This window comes from Vanacampus margaritifer, chromosome 12, assembly GCF_051991255.1.
Source record: "Vanacampus margaritifer isolate UIUO_Vmar chromosome 12, RoL_Vmar_1.0, whole genome shotgun sequence".
In the NCBI taxonomy this organism is placed as follows: domain Eukaryota; kingdom Metazoa; phylum Chordata; class Actinopteri; order Syngnathiformes; family Syngnathidae; genus Vanacampus; species Vanacampus margaritifer.
Genome location: NC_135443.1, coordinates 19728495 through 19752961, shown reverse-complemented (window position 1 = coordinate 19752961; position 24467 = coordinate 19728495). Strand labels below are relative to the sequence as shown.

Genomic DNA, 24467 nt, shown 5'->3' with positions numbered 1-24467 from the left:
GACCATCCATCCTTTGGACTTTGGACTGTTAGCCAGCAAATCACAAGGCGCATGTACACAAACAACCATTCACATTCACATTCAAATCTATGGACAATTAAGACTCTTGAATTAACATAGCACACTGTCTTTGGAATGTGGTAGAGTATGTGGGGACGTCAAGGGGTGAAAGTGGGCCGGAACGGTCCAGTTTAAAGATTCGGGACCGGAACGATCCGGATAGGTGCTTCGGTCACGAAAATATGACGGCTATGCAACTGTAAAAAACAAAACACATGTTAAATAACCTGCCAGGCTGCCACACACCCATCTAATATTGTAAAAAAAATTTTTTTTATTAGATCTCACTTTTGTTTTGTTTTTTTCATGGTTGACATGGACTTGGCATGTCAGCCACAACATGGTCATGCCAAGCAATCTGAGGAATTGAACATATAGCTAATACAATTATATGTTTAAAAAAAAACAAAAAAACAAGCATCGAGACAAATTATGCAGAGCATGACGAGATTACCCCATCAAGGAATAGATGTTTTCCATGTGTCTCTATTTCTGCAGGGGCACAATATGGAGCAACAGTATAATACATTTTTTGACAAATCAAACATCATTACTTAGAAAGTTCTCAGAGTTCCTTCTCTGTCAATATAATTATACAAAATAAGCCTCTTCCAAGGAGAACTCTCCTCGGGGCCAGCGGAAAAAATGTGTCACAGAACCTCAAGTCATTCAAAACAAAATGTTCTGGACAGTTGCTTGTCGCCTTCTGCCTACTGGCCATTGTGAAGGTTTGTGGTCTCTCCTTTGGTTATATCAAAAACACACAGACAAAACTATCAAACCTTTTTGGAACTGGTGCCCTAACAGGATATCACGCTATAGTGAATATCTGACCTGCGACCGTCCCTCCTCAGTGTCAGGAAAGCCATCCTGGCGACCCAGTTCCTGCAGTCTCAGTATGGCCGAGGACCCCAGTGACACTGTAGCTGTGTTATGCACACAAGCCACAGTGGGGTTACTATGCAGTTAATCACTCGACGTGTTGCCGGGCAGCAGGAGGGAAGACGTATTCAACAGACAAGGGGAAATGCTGTATTATTAAACTGTGACTGTTCATAATTAAAAGGGATTAAGCATTAGCATTAGTATCACTCACTGCTATGAAGACTAATTTACGTTGAAAGATTAATGAGCAACTGTCGAAAGAGATTGTTTATTAGCTTCAGTAAAGCGGAGTCTGGATTTTATTGCTGGTTTGGCAGCATGATGGGAAGACCACAGAAAGTATGTATGGAGCTAAACACTAATTTAGTACCATTTAAACTAAATATCCCGAGCAAGAATTGTACATAAATTTAAGTATTTTAGGCTATGGTTGCATGAGAAAAATGCTTCAAAATGTACGAACAGCAAAATTGTTTAAACAATCTCTGTTCACATAAACCTGTAAAAGTGACAAGAAAACTAACTTGCATCCACTGGTGATGTCACTTTGTAGCGATGTTGCTGGTTCTTCACAAAAACATCAGGACTGTTTAACATCCTTTTTGTTTCCCTTGTGATTTACATGCTCCAATTGACTCTTTTCACACTACCATTTTCAGTGCTAACAGTACTGTTATGTTTGAAATCTTCAAACTTAATCTGATCAATTTTCTGTAAATAGTGTAGACTCTTAGCTTTAACTGAAACTCTAGAGGAGATTTTAACTTTAGGTAAAAATGTATTGGGAATTTGAATGTTCTCTTGTCACTTCCTGAAGCAGTGCTAATGCAAGTGCTAATGCTAGTGTTAGTTTACACACCTATGACCCATGTGGTGCCTCGCAGAGGTGAGGTTGAGTGTCTCGGTTATGAAAACAGGAAGTGGCGCGATTGTTGTCTCAGCAAAAACTGAGCGGAAGAATGGGATTTCTGTACAGAACACAAACCAGCTGGCAGGAAACCACACTTTTTTTCGTATCATTCTTCAAGCTTTGATTTCCTATCATGGGAAGTGTCCTCACACTGCTTTCCTTGGCTCGCTGTCTCCAAACTCGTCTCAGGCCTTCAAACTGAACCCTCCCTTGTGTGTGTGTGTGTGTGTGTGTGTGTGTGTGTGTGTGTGTGTGTGTGTGTGTGTGTGTGTGTGTGTGTGTGTGTGTGTGTGTGAATCAATTGTGCACCATGCCATGACAGGGAAACATCCAAACTGCCTGCCACGGCGAATAACTGGCCCAGGGGCCTGGAGAGATCATGGGTGGAAAATGCGAAGCACTCTCTCATGACAGTCGTGTTGAAAGATTGTTTATGGACAGGGCTCACAAAAGGGGATGGAGTGCAGGAATGAAAGACAAGGCGAGAGAAAACAGCTGGTGAACAAGAATGTAAATAATTTCCCGCTTGATGGGTAACGGGAGTTGATTAAATAATGATTGCACAAGCCAATCAACAGATGGAGGTTCTGCCCTCCTTCTTAGCCTCCTAGGTCACTAGCGTTAAGACCACATAATTTTTTTTTTATCACATCTCTTTAGATAAATTTACCTCAGGTTCTCAGGACAACCGTGAAGGTAGTGCTGATCTGAGGATTGTTGTGATAACACTGGAGTCCTTGGCACGTTTTAATTGGTCATTCTGATGGAAGCATACCCAGAAAGTAGCACACATTGAACTAGATGTTAGATTGGTATGTTACTGACTGTCAAGCTCTGCTATGAATTATGCATGTATTGGTGTAAAACTGCTTTTGTGATTTACTCATGAGTTGGACACTGAAACAAATTCAGATTCATTGCCCATATGACCCAACTTCTGTGAATAACCCTAACCAAATGAAATCTGGTATGCCCAAATGCAATGTTGTTTTCACAATAACAACACACACAGCAAAGCAAAAGAATGCAAAGTCAAAATAGAACACATTGGTATGAAGGGCCTAAGTATAGTTGTTGTTGTTTTTTTAACTAGTTATACTTCCTTAGTTTTCAATGTATTTTCGTATACATCAACAAGCAGATTACACATTATGTTTGAATGAAAACATTCCAATTTGGAAGTTGTAATCACATAAAAAATGTTGTGTTTTTCTCAGTTTGTAGACAGATTTGTTATGTCTTGTTTTTAAGAACAACAAGAACAAAAATCATGTAACACAATTCTGATTAATGTCAAAGCTGAAAATTGGGTTTTGCCACTAAAACACAAGCAGATTTGCAACATGGGTAAATAAATGTGCAATTTATACAGTACGAGTATTTTGCAAATTATCCCATTATTCCATTGTTACCCCCGCAGGGTGCAGTACAAACAAGAAAAGAAAACTATGTTGCAAAAGAGTTGTGAAATTACCCGAGCAGTGTGGCTAACCTATTTAAAAGAGCCCTCTGTCAAATACAAACACTGCAAGACCAAAAACCAAATGTATTTTGTCAGAAAAAAACCCCACCAGGATGCCATGATGGATTGCCATTAGGTTTATTACCAACGCTGAAGTAAAAACACATTTAGGCAAGTCACAAATGAGTCCGAAGTGTGATCTTTCTCCGGTGTGAATATCTCGCCTTAGGTCAACATTTTGACACTGTTATAAGGAGATAATGGCCACCATTTGCCACAAGAGATTAAGTGCTGTTGAAATGATCACCACTTCAGGTGGGAGGCCCGTTCAAGTATGGCATATGGTCTTGATCAGGATACAGTAGAGTAAATATTAACTTGCATGCAAAATACAGCTTTTATGTTCGTATCTCGGATGTTCGTAACTAGAGGACTACCTCTGTAATAATTTTAATAACAACTTGGCACAATATAATAAATAAAAATATAACTGGTATTGAGGGCAGCACGGTGGCTGACTGGTTAGCACGTCCGCCTCCCAGTGCAGAGGACGTGAGATTGAGTCCGGGCTTCGGCCTTCCTGGGTGGAGTTTGCATGTTCTCCCCGTGCTTGCGTGGGTTTTCACCGGGTACTCCGGTTTCCTCCCACATTCCAAAGACATGCATGGCAGGTTAATTGAACACTCCAAAATTGTCCCTAGGTGTGATTGTGAGAGTGGTTGTTCGTCTCTGTGTGCCCTGCGATTGGCTGGCAACCAGTTCAGGGTGTACCCCGCCTACTGCCCGAAGCCAGCTGGGATAGGCTCCAGCACCCCCTGCAACCCTTGTGAGGAAAAGCGGCTAAGAAAATGGATGGATGGATAACTGGTATTGAATCCAACGTGATTCTATTTAGGTACAAGATGATTATCATTTATTATATTGTTTTAGTGGCAAGACTCCCTTCATTGTCATTCTGTCCTTCAACCTGCAAGGTTGAAAGCTGAGCAAATGGTTCAGGTATCTTAAAGAACCCCGACTGTAATGACAAGTTTGCTCTATATTTATTTGGTTGTTATTAGCATAACTATAAGATTCAGTTTTCAAAAATAATTTCCAGTTTAATACATTTTGTAGAAACTTTATTTGGACGTACGCTGCCATTGTTATTTACGTCGCAATGCATTCAGTGCGTAGTGACGTAGAATGGCGGCTGGCTCCCTGCCGAGCAATGTAAATTTGTGAAACGTCTATATATAAAGAAAGGTAAGCCTCCGTAACGTTCCTAAAGGGACAATCAAAATTCTTGACTGTGTCTGGTGAATGACGAGAGCACGGCGTGGGGGAGGGTGACTCTCCTGATCACGTTTCTTTAAACATTGCTTGGCAGAGCGATGGCGACGTACGTCCAAATAAAGTTTCTACAAAATGTATTAAACTGGAAATGATTTTTGAAAACTGAATCTCATAGTTATGTTAGTAGCAACCAAATAAATAATATAGAGCAAACTTGTCATTACAGTCGGAGTTCCTTTTAATAAAGATCTGTATTTTAAAAAAATGTCTTTGGACTGTATAGTTAAAACAAAACGTGAGCATTATGAGATTTAAAAAAAATCATTTGTGACATAAAAAGGTGTGTGTTTCCTTGTTGGTCAGTTTTTCAAACTTTGATATGTTTTTATATTGGTAGCTTGAAGAAGCTAGCCTCGCTCAGCTAGTATTTGCTTGTCATGTAGTGCCACATTGTTCCTCGATAAAAATGCACATGCATCTATTACTTATCTCATCTCTCTCTAATAAAAGAGAAGCAGCAAAAAAGGAAAATCCTTATGGCCGTAGGTATCTTATTCCTTGGACTATCAATCCACAAATAAATAAACCTTGGGAAATTGGCAGAACCTCTGTTAACTCACCAACTGGAGTGTAGAAAATTAGGCATTAGAATCTTACAATTATTTAATAATGTCTTTGAGACCCTATTACTATGACAAATGTCAAATGAAATTGGTTTGATGTTTTTGTTTTCTTTCAATAACTATTATTGTGCAGCCTTTACACTTAACATATTTTGATGCTGCTGGTTCGGTTAGCAGCAGAGTTAAATGGGCTCAGCAACGTTTTCATGCCAGTGAGTGAACAATAGCGTCTCTAAAGTGAGATTATTAGAGTCCCCTGTGTTTTTTGTTTTTTTTTCATTTTGAGAGAGATGTTTATTTTTGTGTTGATGACTGATTTGGAAGTATAAAAAAACAGTCGCTGAATGCATTAGGTAGTGGCTGTGGTCTTGCATTAAATATGCCAACAATTGCGCACAGAAACAGACCACCCACATATAACCATCTATTAATTTTCCATGAGTTCATCACCAAATGCAAGAATATATCATTCCGTGCATCGTTTTCATCCGAGATGAGGCCAACTGTCGGAGGACTTATTAGTCCCCCTGAGTTGAAGCAAATCATGGCCGCAAGTGGAAGACATCTTGGAAGCCAGCCAAGGCGTGGCAGTGGCGGTGAGGGGCATTCTGCTCATGACTGGGGGAGCGACCTCATTTTCCGAATAAAAGCCAGTTTACATAACACCTCTGTCCCTGTGACGAAGGGGAGCTGCGGGCTGCCAGACCTGTGGTTTTCGCTTGACTATCAAGAACCATTGTCTCCACTCCACCATTAGTGGTTCCAATGTTAACATGTTATTACAAAAAAATGGGTCTTACAATTTAAGTAACATAAATACTTTAGTGGCCTCAACTATTTAATTGCCTTCCACTCAGAGCCAGGTAGTGGGAGAGATATCTAAACTACAATGCAAGCATGATCAAATCAAATTGGGTTCCAAAATTGGTTGTTTTGTGAGAATTGCCTTATTCTGTCAGTTGCAACTTGGCAGTTCGCATATTTGCATGAAATTAAATCCTAATAATGACAACAAGTTGGATGTACTTTCCCAAATCACATTACATATGGATCAAATCAAAATCCATGTGTTGTGTAATGGGTCAGCCGAACACTGCTGCCATCATTGCAAGATTTGTGTCACACACATTACATGGGTCCAGAGACGGAACCACTAGTGACCGGCAGGTAATAGCATAAGTGATATAGCACAATTGGAAGGTAAAGTCACGGACAGGACGCCCAGGAGAGTGTTAAAGAATCAGGATGTTGATGAAGTGTGTAGGTGTGGATGCCGTTTGGAGACTCTGCGGCTATTTGAATTACTGCTGGCAGTTTAACAACAGCTGAAACAAAAACCAGAAAGTCTTGATTTTGAGTTTGACCCTGGAATGCTGACATCTTTGGCAAGATTGAGTCCAAGGTTTTTTACGGACATTGTCGGGGCTTATTTAAAACAGCATTTCATTGTATTCTTTTAAGAGGATACACTCTAAAGTAGACATCATTTGGTTTTCAGAACTGGTTTGATAGAGATATGGAAAAGATAACAAACATGCTAGATTGTCTATTACGCTTGCTCCAATGATGAGCATTACAGTCATTTGCAAATGCTCACATCTCAGCATTACTTGTACGAAAATTGAGGCCAATGTAACCGGTTGCATGATATACTCCTGGCCAAATCCCGTTAGAGTGGTCAATAGATGATCTAATTCCCACACATTGGACTTTGGCTTTGCGCACAAAATATTTCATCAGTGCACAGGTCTTTTACGGACCTCCTGAGACCAGCCATCATATGTTATAAAGCCAGTCAAAGCATTTTAATCTCACATCTGCTCCTCGTTACTCTTCCATGCAAAAGAAACATAGCACTGGGATTTGCCATTGCACCTCACCCAGGCAATGGGAGAGGAGGAATAAGAATGGAGAGAAAATGAAAGAACCATGAGTCCGACTGGAAAACAAGCTAGTGTTGTATATTTTATACTAAGGTCCAATGAAATCAGATCATTATAATGGAGTTTGCCTTTACAGGTCACAATAGGGGACACCAAAGTGAACACCTGCAACATCTGCAAACCTGATCTTGATATGCCTTAGAGGAAGTTACTGTATTTGAAGTTACTTTCTCTTGCATGACATGTACCGTACCTCCAAAAACAACAAAATTCACTTGTTGAGATACTGTATATTGTTTTCATTGGACACACATTTGTTTTGACTTAGAGAAGCTCCAATTTTTCCTAGATGTATCGTCATACTTTTCAACAAGTACAGCAAAATCACTAAACTCAAACCAATACTCTTTTAATTACTCTGGAGTGCCTGCTTGCTCACATATCGAGTGTGAAATTACACAACCTTTTGTAAGCTAACTATCTATAGCTAACTATGAAATTGTTTCTGTGAAAGAGCTTTTAAGATTGTCTTGTGACTGTGTTCACAGGGGTTGTGTTGTAAATATGTTCTGCTCTGACTGCAATCGGGTAAGATTTTATCAAATAGTATCACAAAAGGTCACTAGCAGAGGTGGTCAAAAACGTCATTACATTGATCCGTCATTGATTTGACAGACAGACATATTGGCGAATGCATCCGCATTTTCAGTGAGTACTTTATGATGAGAAGCCTTGTAAAAATACACGGACTGAGCAGGACCGGATCGACGGACATAAACCTGCTTCAGTCTGTGTATTTTTACGAGGCCTCGCATCATAAAGCACTCACTGAAAATGCGGAAACACTCTCCGAAAGGTGATCTGTCAATGACCGGCCGGTATATCGACGGTTTCACCCACCTCTGTTCACTAGATATGTCTGTCATCACTTTATGGAAAACAAATTGTTAGAGGGGTCTGAATCCTCACAAAATATAGTGTCAGAGTCACTAAGTTAGCAACAGTGTACAACCACGTTCACTTTTAGGACACTCTACTTGAACACACCCACACACACATTAGAGGGGAAGCAGGTGAAATGGACACAATAATAACTTTAAGATCAGGACAAAACACACTGCAGCAACTTACTTTTTGTAAACAAGTACCTCGTTCTGTTTGCCATGGCAGTAAATCTAAGATATTCTTAAGACCTCTGAATCCCGCTTCTATGTGAAATTGCCTTCAGAGATTTGTTCTAATTTATTGTTAGTTGGACGGACACAGGTGGGGAAGTTATATTACAATCTGAAATAAGTCTACTTTCTGATTTAGAGATTTTCCCATCTAAAGCTTATGATTAAAAACATTTTCATAAGCTTTGATGGATGAGTGGTGATGAGAAGTAGTCTTTGGGGTCATGACAAAAAACTGGGGCCAAAGAACGATGCATTACACAAGAATGAATCAGCGATGAGTATGAAGAATGGAGCACATACATGAAATCCATTTGGCTAAATCAGAAAAGACAGCTGTTTCTGTTTGGAGCTATTAAGTGAGGAATCCATGCAGCAATACACAACTTAACCCTTAAACTAGCCTGACTTGTTTATTACGGCGGTTATGATGGATGATTCCTAGTGGCCGGTTGAACGCATCGCAGTCTAGAAGAAGGCAAACGCACAAATATACACACACACTTGCACACATGACTTCCAAAGACAGAGGCCAGCCTGTTTTACAAGTAGGTCAGAGCAGAGATAGAGAGGGGCAGCATGAGGGAGAGAGCCAGAGAGAGGCTACGGCAAGGTTCGCTTTTCATATGAAACAAATTAAAAGAGGTGTATCAACAGACGATCATTAAAGCAAAAACAACACCTAAGTAATTTTACGGGAACAATAACATGTACCAATCGTTTAATGCTGATCTTTCTGCTGGTGGGTTATATAATAAACGGGGTTTACCTGAGGGCAGTCTTTGATGTAATGACCCTTGTTGAAGCACAGGTGGCACAAATAATTGGGCGGCGGTCTCTTGTTGGGCTTTCTTGGCTCTGATGACAGGGAAAGGTCTGAGAAGTGGTCTGTCAGCGAGTTGAGTCCGTCCATGATGTTGTTCAGGGAGCCATAGGGCGATACATTCTTATACACGTTGTTGTTTAAGGCCTGCGGAAGAGAAGAGAAGAGATGGGTGAGGTTAGACACTGGTGGGTGCTGACCAAGTACTGTATCAAACTTAACTGATGCCTGCAAGATCTGGTTTCAGGCCTAAAGTTCATCATCTTAGATTTGAATCAGTTCATACATTTCTAAACCACTTCTAGTCTGCAATCAAATTGTAGTTCACCCTGTAGTGAAAAGCAATTAAAGAAGTAATGAATATTAAGGAGAGAGAGATGCTTAATATGACCCTAAACTTCAATGGCGCCTGACTGATGCATACCATTCAGTACATACAGCAACTGCATTTCTCTTTTGCACGTTTAAAGATTCCGTATTTAATGAGCAATTTCCTTTGCATCTGTTCTCTCCAATTTCTGCTGGACAAAAACAAAAATGAGAAAAAAACAAAGCCCAGAGATCTTTTCTCTCATTAAATTCAGAACATCTGGCGAGAGTCCCAGCTGTGCTCATGAGCTGGAAAAGTACTAAGCAGGTTCACAGAGGAGAAGAACAGAACTTTACAGAGGATGAGTCATTGTAAACAAGATGGGAGGCATGTTCCTTCGCCAGCCTGCGGAACATCAGCAATGTCACCAGATACTGCTGGCGGTAAACAAGCAGTGGTCAGTTTGTGTTGTTGCAGAGAAGCATGCCGCTGACCCAGCTGCAAGACTGAAAATGCCATCTGAATATTAATAGCAGGACCAAAACAGCCCACTGAGCTTCATTTCCCTTCCTCTGTTCTAAAGAAAAGTCGTTTGGGATCATGTGAACATCAATCTTCCAAAAACTGTCCTAAAGTCACTTCTTGTCATTGTTGACATATGAACTAAAGCACAACAGAGAACTTGAGTAGTTTGAACTACACTTGATGATTCAAATTGCTCGCTTGTTACCATGGCAAGCTTAAGCTCTAAATTTTATCAACATAATTTGCACATAGAGCAATTGTAATGTCAAATCCGTGTTGGGTTTGGGCCCAATATAAAACTAGTTTTGATTAATTTGATAAATCTCCCAGGGCTGAACGATTATGGAAAATAATCTAATTGCGATTTTTCACCCAAAAATTGCGATTGCGATATCATATGCGATTATTTTTTTCAAGGTTCTTTTCAATTCATTTTTTACCCAACAAAAACTTCATCATAATAAACAATCTACTCTACTGTATTATACATTACAGGATCTTAAGATAAAGGCAAATGAAGCCATTATATCACAGTTTTTTTCTACTACAATTACAGTTATAGTTACAATCGACCACTTCAACATATCCAATTTTTCATGTTGCATGAAACATGGCATGTAAACACTGCACTTTTTAAACACTGTATTTATCAATAAATAAATTCAATATATATATTAAAAAAATAAAACTTAGCGATCTCCAGTCAGTAAACTCACACATGCTAAAGTGTAGGCAAAGTAAAATTATACCTGCTTATACGACGTAACATTTTCCGATTTGATTTAAAAAAAACACTAGCATTCTGTAGCAATCCTTGTGGGTGGGGCACATATTGTGTAATTTCCCATGGTCTGGATGGGCCTGAAATGCAACACAGACTTTTGTTTTGGTAAGCTAATGTTCTGAGCTGTTGTGTTCTGGCATGGTTACGGCCGACAGTTGCTTGCAAATTGCCATTAAAGAGCTGTTTGTTCGCCGCTTGGCCTGATTAGTTCACCAACGCTTCAATACATGTACATTAAAAGAGGCCGCTACACCTAAATGATGGTGAGTAATGATGAGCAATAATAATTTTGTCCGTCCTATTTTTCATTCATGAAATCGGATGACACAGCATATGGCCACTTACAGACCTATTTAGCCTCAAAATATAGAACAACTCAAATTTATCAGCCGCTACCGCACACTTGCGTAGGTTGCGTGTTCACTCAGTTTACAAAACACGCTACACTACGGCAGCCAAAAAGTCAGAACTCACAATGGTGAAGTGTTGTTTTAAAACCAAGATCAAACAGATTAAACATGTTACACTCATTTCAGGTCTCAATTGCTTGAGCCCAAAATTTATCATTTGCCAGCTCTTTGAAACTTTGTTTCGACTTTCTTCATATTTCAACCAAATAACTTAAAATAGGCTTGAAACTTATTCAGAAATACTTACGGTCTGACTTGGATCAAAAGACTTTGAACTTTCATGAAACTTGACAAAATAACAAAGGAACAAATGATTGGAATTGGTCAAATGTACTGTACATGGTTCACCAACAAACGCTACATCTGGCATCAAAAGGTGAATCCTTTTACTGCTCAAATGACAAATACTTGAAAAGCCACATTAAAGCGAAGGCCCCAGTGAGTGGGCTTGATGGGATCCACAGATAAATTCATCCTTATCACAGAGGGTCAAGCATTTTTTGGGATCCGGCCTGATGTCTGGGAAATAATGTTGCTGTTTAATGTTGCATTGCGCAGAAACCTAAAACTTGGCAACCTGGCCGCGGCTCCATGCCAGATCTATATATCTGCAGTCTGTTTGCCGTGGACTCTCTAACCAGCTCCAGCTTTGAGGCCGTGTTCATTTATTACATGTTGTCATTGTGAATCAAGCATCACAGCCTTGTCCATTCTCAGGTTTTCCATCTGCCAATGCCATGCCTTTCAGCCCCGGGTATTACTGTGTTAAGTGTTACCGCGCACACACTTGTTTGTGTATTCACTTAGTGCAGTTGTTGTGGTGCTATTTTGACAAACATAAAACTTCATTCTTTGGTTTCATTCTCCAGCTGGCATACCAAACCGAAGTGATTTCACACGAAGATGGGGTGAAATGTTAGGTGAGTCAGCATTAAGTGAAAGCGTATGGTGGATCTAGCACATTTTGATTGAGTTTTTGGTGATGGATGTGTATATCAGGTACTACAAAAGCTAGTAAATAATGTCTTGTGCAACCAAGCGAGATAAGCATTTGCTTTCCCAGATTTAGGATTGTGGTGTCGCCACATCAGGGGGCAATCACACTTTGTTGTTTTAAAACCGGAGCTCATGTGCCTGGTGGGTGACCTGAGTTAGCATAAAACTGCAGGAAATTAGAAAGGAAACTGCTATAGGTTAGGGTTAATGTACGTACCTTGGAAACAAAAACAGAAAGATTGTAACGATTTATTGCATAAGCATGCGTCTTTTTGAATTAGAACTAATCTACGTTGGTATAAAACTAGCATTGGACAACACGGCAATACTTGTTGGGACTTTTGTACTTTCGTGTCTTGAAAATAACGGCATTACTCATCTCATCATCAAATCTCTGTAGTGGTTTATTTAGCTTGGCGTAGTCGGAATAGAAAGTTGCAAAATCCCCGGTGCCCCTAAACTGTTTCCAGCCCATATGCACGCTCGCTCACTTTGAAACACGTTATTCTCATGTGGATTGAATTGCATTACACAATTGAGTGTAATGCATTGTGCGCACACCCATTCTTCCGACTCGAGGACTGTTTCATGTTAAGTGACGTGAAGAGCTATTACCACAATAAAGAACACGAGTACATCTACTTTGAGTTGTTAAAACTGCAGTGTAATAAACACACAGGGAATATAAACAGTGAGTGTGCCTCTGTGAAGTGGTGTGTTTGCAATGTGCAGTTTGTAGTATCAGGTTTGCGCCCAGCATACGTTAGCGGCATGTTTGTCCCTAAAATTACACAGCGCTTCAAAAATAGACAATATGCAAACACGAGTTGATTTTGTGTTTGCACGGCCGTGTCTATTTGAAGAGGTCAAAATAAGACTAGTGTGAGCTGCTAAGCTGGCCAGTCCAAGTCTAAAACTAGACCAAATGTATTTAGCCTAATTAATGCAAGTCAGTTTGGGCCGGGTCTCAGTTCTCTATGTTATTTGTGTAAAAGGCCAGTAACAAGTTTGAGTTGTGTCATAGTCTTAGTGAGAGCAAATTAATTGGGATCTGTTTCCTGTTCGAAACTTGGACTGACTTGAGTCTTGGATCAAATGACTTAAGACATCAGTAGGGAACCTATGGACCACGCACCATATTTGGCTCCCGAAAGCATTTACTTTGGCCCGCAATATAAATATGTGAGCATTAAAAAAAATAAATCATTACTAGTCCCATCGTTGGATCTTTTTTCCCTTCATCAATGTATGCAAAAATCATAAAATCATAATTTGACAGGGTGCATCTTAAGAGTCAAAAGTCTATAGGTAATTTTCTAAATTGAATTTCTAACATGAGGATGGTTGAATTATAATAGAAATTCTACTTCTAGTTGGATAGTGTTGCTAAAACTTTCCAACACCACCACCAGAGTGGCTGAAGTCATGGTCCATATAAAAATTATTATAGCGGATGTTTCCTACCAGAACAGTCCGTGCACTAGCATTCACTGCACAGGCATGCATCCAGCTCGGTCAGTTAAAACACACTCACTCCCCCAAAAAATAAATAAATGTCACCTCATTGCGTTGCAGCTGAAAGAAGTTGTTGAGATAGTTGGAGTTGAGGGAAGAGCTCAAGTCGGCCGAGGCGGGACTCTTGCTGAAGTTGAGATCCGGGTGGGAAGAGTTGGGTTCGGGTCTGAAGGCGTCAAAGGCGCTGGTCTGGTGGTGGGGGTCTTGCAAGGAGAGATAGACCCAGTTGAGGAGTTGAGCAGGCTGGTACACGGAGGCACTCGTGTCTATAGCAGACAATAAGCTCATCTTCAATCCAAAGGGCTGAACTCGACTTGCCACCGCTGATACTTTCAATGGAACTCGTGTCTTGGTGGCTTTTTCCTCGGGGCGAGAAGTCGAGTTCTCCCTTTTGATCCCGAAAAAAAAAGAGCCTTTGTACGCTCCTCACGCCCGGAGCCTGGCTCCAGTTAAGTCTTAGTCAAAAGTCATAGCGCTAACATGTCAGTATAAAAAGTTTCCCCCCTGCTCCCCATGGTCCGCTATCTGCCTTTATTGCAGCGGGGCCGAGAGAGCTGCTTTGAATATTAAATGAGGCCAACGCAGCGTCGTCGAGGACACTGGCCAATCAGCGCTCGGTGGTCATGAATATTCATAAGCAGTGTTTTAAAGCAGATGGTTCGTCGGCCAAATCTGTTCCTCGAGCACCCTACCGCCACTAAATTAATTTAACACACCAGTCAGCGAGCGTTTGCACCAAATGTACTGTTTTTAAAGAGGTGACAGAAGTGATTGTGTGATATTTTTTCAGTTCAATTTTATGACGTTAATGATAGTGAGCCACTGGTTAATGAGTTTTTTCCCCCAAAATGTTTTGGTCAAAATATAGTCTCCAATTTCTATGTTTAAAACAAAATGATAGTATGGTATCGGACTTAAATTACATACCACCCGCTAAATCAACCTGCAGGTGGCAGCCAGGCAGACAAGACCACCAGACGCTAAAGCCTACACAATGGCTCCCTCCTGTGGCAGATTTAATAGTCATTACAGTCCTACAGTTAACCGCTAAATACACATTGTCGGGGGGGGGGGGGGCTGTGTGTGTGTGAGTGTGTGTGTGTGCGTGTGTGTGTGTGTGTGTGTGTGCGTGTGTGTGTGCGTGTGTGTGTGTGTGTGTGTGTATGTGTTGGGGGGGGGGGGGGGGCAAAATATAATAGAAATGTTTTATTTAAAGAAGAATATCATTTACTAACTTGGATAATGAAACAATTCGACATCGTTTATGACGAACAAATTTAGTTTGATTCGTTTTCGAAATCTGAGTTATTTTATACGGGCGGTTCTAGTTTCAGGAAACACACCTGCCGTGTAAAATAAAATAAAATCACGTCGTGGAACATTACCATGCGGGCCTACGGATCATGTGTTACATCCATCTAATTAATCATCATTTACGTATGCCCTCGTGAGTGGAAAAAAATGCGTTTTGTTTACTTTATTTGGCGTGTCATGTTATGACAGCGGCGTTGACAGGCAGTACAAGTGTGACACATCTATCGGTGGGCGGGTCCTCCCTTGTTCAAGATGGAAACTGTCTCGAGTGACCCACCCTCTGCGAGCCTCAAACGTCGTTCAACAGCAACTCAGCTCGCCGAGGACCAGGAAGAAGAATTCCTATAGGCCCAAGTAAGTTCCTAATCCCCAGAAGTACACTTATTTTAAGGACAATGGTTTTGAAATATTTACGGACAAGTTATCTTTGGAGACGTAGCGACTATTTTTGGAAAGCGTTTTGAGGTGTACGCAATCTCTCTCTCTTTTTTTTAATACACCCCTCGCTACCTCGGCCACGGCCACTGCATGTTTATCTTTAGCTCAATTTTACGGCTAAACTGAGCCTTGGCACTATTTTTCCTCATTGCTTTCTCTTAAGACGTCTAAATGTGTGGTGGACCGTGGTAGCGATATAATTTGGCGATTTTTTAGTGATTTGTTTTAGGTACAGTAGGACTGGCCAGTCCAATCTTCAAGCCAACTAAATCTCAGCACAGCTAACTAAGGTACAGTGCAGTATACTGTATAGCTGCTGTGTATTTAATTTAACAATAAGTTAGTAAGCCATTGTCACTCTGTTGACTCGCTTATCGTGCCTACAGTAAAACGGGAAGCTCAAGTGAAGGACCTTACACGTTGTACTTTGTCGCTGTATATGTTTATTTTTAAACCTGTTAGAAAATACTTGAGTGGTACATTAAGTCCAGTGAGGACATACATGGAACAAGTAGATCATTATGTACACGAGTTTAACTTTTGTATTTTTCAAGGAAGGTAAACACAAAAATGTCAGATCCGCTTACATAAGATGAGTGTAGGCTGTATGAATACATAAAGGAGAATTTAATGTCCCAGTCCCCGAATCCTGGAATGCTAGTAATGTATTTGACAATTATGTTCCTAGCCTTGGGGAAGCTTTAAGAGGAAATCCTAAATATGTATTTAAAAAAAAAAGAAGTTTTTAAGTATTCTCGAGTTGTCAGTGAATACATTCTACACCAGTTTATGTATGACTTGTAATAAAATCTCAGTTTTCCTGATATAACAGTTGGTAAGTGTTCATATGTATTTATTTTTTCTGTACACAGTTACTTTAAATAGAGCCAATATGGTGGTCTAGTGTTTTTTCCCCATCTGCTTTACTGTTAAGAGGTTAAAGGTTCAAATCTTGGCTCAGATCCTCCCGTGTGATGTTTGCGTGTTCTTCCTGTGATTGCACATATTTTACTCCGATGCTACAAAAACATGTATCTTAGGTTAATTGAAGACTCTAAATTATGAGTGTGAATGTATGTTTGTGTATGCCCATTGTTAGTTTCTTGGCGACTAGTTCAGGGTGCAAACCACCACTCACTGAAAGTCAGTTGGGGCTAGGCTCCATCGTATGCACTACTCTAATGAGGACAAGTGGTATAAAACAAAAATGTGTAACATTGTATTTAAGTGACATTTCTGAAAGAACTACCTTGCTCGTCTTTTGTTTGAGGAGGAATTATTGCCTTGTGGTCTTAGAAGAAAAGCATATTTACACATGTCTCTGAGAAGTCTAGTGTTCTTTTGGTTTTTGTGTTTCTTTCCAGTGTTTGGTCCTGGAACTGGTAGATATATAGTAAGTACAGTGCAAACTCATAAGTTTCTCATCCAGGAATGCTGGCCGGAAACATTTGGAAGCAGATTTTTGAAACGTTAGGAACCATTTTTCCCCATAGGAAACAGAACTAATCCATTTCAGAGTAATTTACGGCCATCATAAAAACTTCTATAATTGCACAGGCTATTCTGGAAGTCTAATTTCAACATTTTTGACTTACATTTAAGTGTAATACTAACCGCGATTCACATGAAAGCATACAATAAAACAATTATTAAATGAAGAGGGTTCGCTTTAAAACCAGCAAAAACACTGCACTTTAATAACAAGTAATAAAACGTGCTGTAGAAAGCCTGCACGTAGCAGTTAACGCTAGTAGCGGCTGACAAATTAAGGTCCTGCAAGATTTGCGTGAAGGCTCCAAGTTACTTTTGCATAACTTTAGAGACATAATCCTCCAGAAAAATTGCGACCTTGGTAGCATTCAGTTATACACTAAACACCTGGAACAAAAAGGACAGACAGTATAATATTATGTCCCTTTCATGTGCCTACTGTGTTCTGTTTTGTCTTTGAAGCCATGAGTTACCCTGGTTACCCTCCTCAAGCTGGTGGTTACCCTCCTCAAGCTGGTGGTTACCCACCACAACCTGGTGGTTACCCACCCCAAGCAGGCAGCTACCCTCCGCAACCTGGTGCCTACCCTCCTCAGGCCGGTAGCTACCAACCACAACCCGGTGGCTACCCACCCCAGCCGGGTGGCTACCCACCCCAGGCGGGGGGATACCCACCCCAGGCGGGGGGATACCCACCCCAAGCGGGAGGTTACCCACCCCAAGCAGGAGGATATCCCCCCCAGGCCGGAGGATATCCACAGGCACCTCCACCAGGTAAGGCGAATGTATGCAAGCCTCCCACCCAAAGTTTTTTTTTTTTTGTAGCCTGCAGGATGTTTTTTTTTTTCCCTTCCCAAAGCAAACAAACCTCTACTGTTGCTTTTTCACTTCTACAGTGCTCCCATTCTGAGTTACACATTCTGTCCCCTACTCGTTGACAAGTCGGAAAGTTCCAGCAAGAGGAGTCATTCCTCAATTTGTTGTCCCATTCTAATATTCTTAATTCTTGGGTATTTTTAAGGCAATGCAGTATGGGTAACAGTATAATGTTTGTTTTGTGCTGCAGGCAGCTGGGGAGGTGGGCCTCCTGGCGGATATCCCTCTATAGGTGTGGACAACCTCACCAACCCGGGATACAACGCTGGCATGGTAGGCTTAGTTCATTAAGAAATGCAACTCCATCTTGAGAAAGTATTTTTATATGTATTTTATGTGACATGATGAGATGGTTGCGTTGAGTATTGCACTTAGAATGAATTTCACATCCATAACTGGGCTATTCTGTCTTTACATTTTATGGTAAGTCAGTTCTTGAAGTTTGCATCTTAAAAAAAAAAAAAAAAAACCTCAGCATCGCTTTTTTATCAGTCATCTTTCTCGCTTTATTGCATGAGAAGAACATTTTTCATCAAGACATTAAAATTAGCATCCAGGCCTCTCAAGCTTGCTCATTTTAACCCTTTCCCTTTTCTGATTCTTTGTCCTGTTTGTATCATTTGTGATGTCAGGATTCCAATTTCACTGCATAGCATGGCTGCAATTTGTTTGAATGCTTCTGTCAGAAGCATTTAAATCAGGGTTGTCAAACTAATTTTAATTAAGGGGCCACTTTCGCCTAAATTTGATTTCAAGTGGGCTGGATCAGGATGTCAATGGCCTAGTAAGCTATAAATAAAGGCAAATCAAAATATATCTATTTTTTATTTTGGGTGCAAAAAATTACAAGTACATTCAGAAAATATTTATTTAATAGTATTTTACTTCAAAGCAATCCAGCAATTCTTAGCATTAATGACCGCAATTTTTTTGCATCAAATCCTGAGTTATAGCCAAATTTCTGAATGCCACTTAAGTGGTTGTCAGTGCGCCTCCCAGTGGACAATATTAACAACAGTTATATTTAGTGAAAAAATGCATTTTGTGTTCTGTCTAACGGCCATATGTTTGACACTCCTGATTTAAATGTTCTAATTGTTTTGTATCATAAAAACATAATTCAGTAGACTTCAGAAAGATGTAACTTTGCCCATACTATGGAATGCCAATCTTTCCAAATTACAGGCCAACCAGATGTGCCACGGCATAGGGTGTTTTACTCCAAACCCCATGTACGCCCACCTCCCCGGGGGATACCCGCCTGTCTATCCACCAGGCGGGTACGGTGCCCCTTTTCCTAACCAACAGTCATATGGCCTGTACCCACAGCCAGGAGGAGGCATGCCCCAAGGCCCTGGGATGGGCTACCCAGGCCAGCCTATGCCCGGCTACCCAACCTCTCCCAACCCCACCGGGTATGGAGCAGCACCGGGGTACCCCTCTCCAAATCCATCAACGCAAGCCTATGGAGGAGGAGTCATGCCGATGGCACCGCCTGTTAATGTGAGAACCAACATGTTTTAAAGACAGTTTACCATGGACTACTGGCCAAAGTTGATTTATGTTGGATTTGAGTGATTGCAGAAAGGGTTCAGAGGGACAATCAAAAACTTCCCTGGAGCGGACCCGCTCAAAGATGTGGAGGTCCTCAGGAAGGCCATGAAGGGCTTTGGTGAGTGACTGACAACTCCAATTTCCAGCCTTGTTCATCCCCGATCTGATTGTGAAGCTTTTTTTATCCGGGTCAAACCCATGCAATAATTTGCATGGCATTTGACTCTGTAAACAGTGTCACAACAGATATGGGATGCCACCTGCTTCTCAGGTTATTCTATGGTCTCAGGACAAACACTAACATTGTCAGACATTTAAACGTTACACATTATGTAGTATTTCTGAGCTTTCCTTTAAACGGAGGCTGTCACTTGCAAATTAGGCAACGTTCATACTGCAGGCAAATGCGACCCAGATCTGATTTTTTTGCCTAAATGCGACCTGTATCTGACTTTTTTATGTCAGTCTGAACGGCTCAATTCCGATTTTTTTCATATCCGACCTGGGTCACTTTCATATGTGGTCCTAGATTGGATATGTATCTGAATATTTGCAATGCGACCGCGGTCTGAAAACTATATCCGACCTCGACGTCATCAAAAGTCCAATATGCGCTCTGTGCGGGCAGGGACATTAGGTCCGCACGGCTCGGTAGACGAACGTCAATTGGCAAAGTTGTTTCGAGTAAGCGTTGTGGCTTTATATTTGACTTTAATTTAATCCCACTTGAAACATGAAGTAGAAAGATGGCATTTGTGGTGGTGATATTAGTCATTTAGCCACGCAGGTGGCTCATTTATTATGCGCGGCAATGACGTGACATCATCGTTAGGGAGAAAAAAAAGGGAGCGGTCTCTGTGAGATGAGGCGCTCAAACAGGCTCGCCCCATTTTCACAAAATATTATTTCTACCTCCTCCTGCATCACTCCTCTGTAGATATGAGATGGTAAAAATATGAGCCCAAACGATGGACTTATAAAAGTCTGTGGCCCTGACACGCTGCTGGGCCATACGTATTTACTTCCGCAAACACAGCATTGTGATTGACGTTGTATCCTCTTCTGCGCATGCGGGTCACTTTGGGAACATATTACGTCCACACAGCAAACAGAATGAAGTCACAATTAATAGGTAATGTGAACGCTTACTCAAAAAAAACAGATTTCGCCTAAAAATCGGAATTGAGCATTAAGACCTGCAGTGTGAATGTAGCCTTAGTCTACCCTCAAATATAAGTGTGTGTGTGTGCGTGTGTGTGTGCGTGCAGGAACTGATGAGCAGGCCATCATCGACTTGCTGGGGAGTCGCTCCAACAAGCAGCGTGTTCCTCTGCTCCGTGCCTACAAAACCTCTTATGGGAAGGTAAAACATCCCGCCCGTCCATGCTTATTCTTAACACTCTTTTAGCATGCTCACGGCCTGCCTGTTTCTATAGTGAGAAAATCCACAGTTATTAAAATAGTGTTGGCGTTTAAACAGCGTTCTCCATATAGAAAGACAAGCGTAGCTTAGTTTTTGTTGACATATGACAGATGCTGCCAGCAAAAATGTAAAGAGGGTTAGAGGACAAATGCTCAGAGCTCATTATAGTTTGTTTTTCATAGCTCTAGTAATTGATGAAGGACTTCAGTTATTCCAAGCCTGTTTCCATTTTCAGGATCTGATTAAGGACCTCCACTCGGAACTGTCGGGTGACTTTAGGAAGCTGGTCATGGCCACGTTGAAGAGCCCGGCTGAGTTTGATGCCTCTGAGATCCATTCTGCCATCAAGGTAAACATTGAACATACTCATACGTAGGAAATATTATTCCAGATGAGAACACAAGCAATAACAAAAGAGATGCAATAAGAAATGTTATGAAATACTGGGGAAATGGCTTCTGTTGTCAGTTTAAATAATGATTCATTACAAGTCAGGAAGACTGTGCTCAGACAAAGCTGCAAGGTGAAATTATTATTTGCTGCGTGATCCCTGTAGGGCGCTGGAACCGATGAAGCCTGTCTGATAGAGATCCTGTCGTCTCGTTCCAATGCCGAAATCAAGGAGATAGCTCGTATTTACAAAACAGGTGAGGCACTACAAGCTGGTAAGTTCACGACTAATCGCCATGTTCAAAGTTTGATTGATAAGATCGGCGACATCCGACTGTGCGTGTTCACTGGATGTATACTTCCTTGAAATGGTCTGACTTTGGAGTTTTCACTGCAGCAGAGGACAAAATCGAACACTCCCAAAAATGATAAAATGTAATAAAATGTGGTTCGACTGTATTAATTTTGATTAAGTTGCCCGCTTGCACATTATGGCTAAAACAAGACATTTTCAAATCACATTTATATGAGTTTACAAGCAAATACACCACTATCAATCATTTGTGTTATCCCCTCAATTTAGAATTCAAGAAGTCTATGGAGGATGCCATCAGCAGTGACACCTCAGGACACTTCCGTAGGCTCCTGATTTCTCTTGCACAGGTACAACAGCAAAACCTGCTGAAATATTTTTTTGCGACTACAAGGAGGACCTCATCAACTCTTATTTATTTATTTTTTCTCTGTCTATAGGGTAATCGAGATGAAAGACCAAATGTCGACATCTCACTGGCTAAGCAAGATGCTCAGGTACAGTCTGATTTACACAAATTCATATTCATTTGTCTGTTTATCGTCATTTATGTACCGCAAATATGCTTTATGCTCTCCTCCTAGGCATTGTACGCTGCCGGAGAGAACAAGCTGGGGACGGATGAGTCCAAATTTAATGCCATCCTATGTGCCAGGAGCAAAAACCATCTCAGGGCAGGTAGGTACTAAAATAAATGCATACTTTTTTTTGTCATACTATTTCATCCCTCATCTCAATGTATTTTTCTGCCGCGTGCAGTTTTTATGGAGTACCAGAAGATGTGTGGCAGGGATATTGAGAAGAGCATCAGCAGAGAGATGTCAGGAGACTTGGAGAGTGGCATGTTGGCTGTGGGTAAGAAAAAAGAAGAACAAAACACCAGCAAGTGTCATCACCCTGCCACATTGTGTTCTGAACACAGATTTGTTTTACATAACCAATTTCATGACATGTTAAGTATGTTTACACTGAGTCACAGATGTAGCATTCATGTATCAAATATTTTCCACATGTTAACGCCCTGTTTTTTCCTCTTAATGTTTTTGCTACCATCAGGGTTGTGGTATTGTAACCTATTTAAGGTGTTCCATCTATATGCTTTATTTTAATCAGGCCAGTATTATTTTACAGTTTTCACAAATATATTTTCATTGTGTTCACTGCAGTGTGCATGTTGCGTGATATTCCAGTTTTGTTGGAATATAGTTTTAAGGGTGTTACGTTTTCATCTTGTGATGATACATCTTCTGTTGTATTAAATGACAAGTATTTAGTGTTAAGGGCATATATGTTCTCTATTCCAGTGAAGTGTATTAAGAATACACATGCATACTTCGCTGAGCGGCTTTACAAGGCCATGAAGGTGAGACTCATTCTGCATGACTGAAGTTTTTTTTTTTCTTAAATTGCTGCTAATGTGATAAAAGCCGAGTCGATGTCAAGTAGTAGATGATGTCTTTGCTATTTTTTTTCCGGTAAAGTTGTAAAAAATTATGATGATGATAATAATAATAATAATAATAATCACGGAATGTGATAATGCTTAGAAATAAAAGCATCATCAGCTCATACACTAAATTTACACAGAACATACACAATTGAACAGAAGGCGTGATGCTGTTTCCAGTCAGAGAAAAAAAAAGTAGTTGTGACTAGTCTGTACGTAATACGCATAGGAGGAAAATTGACTATTTCACTCATTCTTATGATGTTTGTGTGTGCTTAGGGAGCTGGTACTAAAGACACCACCCTCATCCGAATCATGGTGTCCCGTTCCGAGGTGGACATGCTGGATATCCGCCAGGAATATTTGAAAAACTACCGCAAGTCGCTGTACACGGACATCTCTGTAAGTATTACTACTAGCTTTGATTGGCCAATTAAATAGGCAACCATGTGTCTAAATGAAAAGCATAGCGACTGTGTTGGATGCAAATGTTTTTCCCATCTCCTAACAGGGTGACACATCAGGGGACTACAAGAAGCTCCTTCTCAAGCTGTGTGGCGGCAATGATTGAAGCAATCACATTTTACATGCCTTCAATAGTAATCAGTTTTGGCTTTATATTATCAAAGCAATATACACAAACTGCAAAAATGCATGCCGTGCCAGTGTCCTCAATGTTTACCCTGTTGTAACCTCACATGATGGCCACTTGCAATACAATTTGCACACAAAAGCTTTTATATTTTTTAATGCTGAATATATGAGTTAAATTTGAAACTTTTTTAATACATTACATGTGAGAAAAAGATTTATATTTTTAAATGTTTGTTTATTGGATCCTAATTCTTGCAATAGTGCACCAATTGTAAAAGTGCCTTTATGAGCAGATGTTATATCTGCTTTTAAAAGTTAAAATGTTCAAAAATGCTGAATTGAAATGCACAAGTGCCATAACATATCACGCCAAGCCATGTAATCTCTATTTTAAGTCTATTTTGACATTTTCCTTGCTGTTGTTGCGCTTTGTAGTTTAGGAGCATGTGCACATGACACAATCTATTTCAATCATTTGCCTGGAATTTTATATTCACACAGAAAATAAACACTGACAACTGACCTCTTTTTGGCTCATCAAATTGCTTCCATCCAAAATACAATTTGAACTTAAATATTTTCTTTACATGAATACATTTCTCAAACCGCATGCAAACCATTTTATCAACATCTTAATAATTTTGTAAAATGTAAGACCCCACACATAATAAGGGGTAAACTGGCGGTGTATTATTGCTGCTCTTAGTGTAGATGGTTTACTTGAAACCCCAAACAATCACGAGTCTCCATCTCCAAAACAGAATTATGTGGTATTGTACCAAGACTGTGAAGATAATAAAAATGCATGCTCTCATCAAATTACATGTTTGACTCACCAATAGAATTAGTTGCTGGACTACATCCCACTGGGTCGTTTCCACGCTGCAACAATGAGGCACTCTAAAAGCGGCCATGCCAGCGCAATGCCCCTGTCCTACACTCTGGCACTTCCCACCATGAAGTGCACTCTCTCAGGGCCAACAATGAGATA

At 40.5% G+C, this 24467-nt stretch overlaps 2 protein-coding genes across 4 annotated transcripts in view; one reads left to right on the top strand and one right to left on the bottom strand.

Moving 5' to 3' along the window:
* zcchc24 (zinc finger, CCHC domain containing 24) overlaps nt 1-14144 on the bottom strand; it is a 43222-nt gene extending 29078 nt beyond the window's left edge. Inside the window, exons 1-2 of the mRNA XM_077581231.1 lie at nt 13682-14144; nt 9043-9243 (exon numbers count right to left, since the gene is read on the bottom strand). Of these exons, the coding sequence (XP_077437357.1) occupies nt 9043-9243; nt 13682-13924 (444 nt within the window). The 5' untranslated portion in view covers nt 13925-14144. The remainder of the gene's footprint in view (nt 1-9042; nt 9244-13681) is intronic.
* Nucleotides 14145-15159: 1015 nt separating this feature from the next.
* Nucleotides 15160-23998, top strand: LOC144061624 (annexin A4-like). 3 transcript variants are annotated; one of them, XM_077582217.1, is made up of 15 exons: nt 15160-15304; nt 17342-17653; nt 17946-18028; nt 19085-19258; nt 19340-19427; nt 20578-20672; nt 20968-21081; nt 21289-21379; nt 21706-21785; nt 21876-21932; nt 22020-22113; nt 22195-22290; nt 22740-22798; nt 23162-23284; nt 23394-23998. In XM_077582217.1, the coding sequence occupies exons 2-15, from the start codon at nt 17344-17346 to the stop codon at nt 23451-23453; spliced, it is 1524 nt and encodes a 507-aa protein (XP_077438343.1). In that variant the 5' UTR covers nt 15160-15304; nt 17342-17343; the 3' UTR covers nt 23454-23998. The 3 variants fall into 3 exon arrangements, with proteins under 3 accessions (XP_077438343.1, XP_077438341.1, XP_077438342.1); XM_077582215.1 differs by having other exon boundaries at nt 18941-19258; XM_077582216.1 differs by lacking the exon at nt 15160-15304 and adding an exon at nt 15325-15678 and having other exon boundaries at nt 18941-19258.
* Nucleotides 23999-24467: the final 469 nt, after the last annotated feature.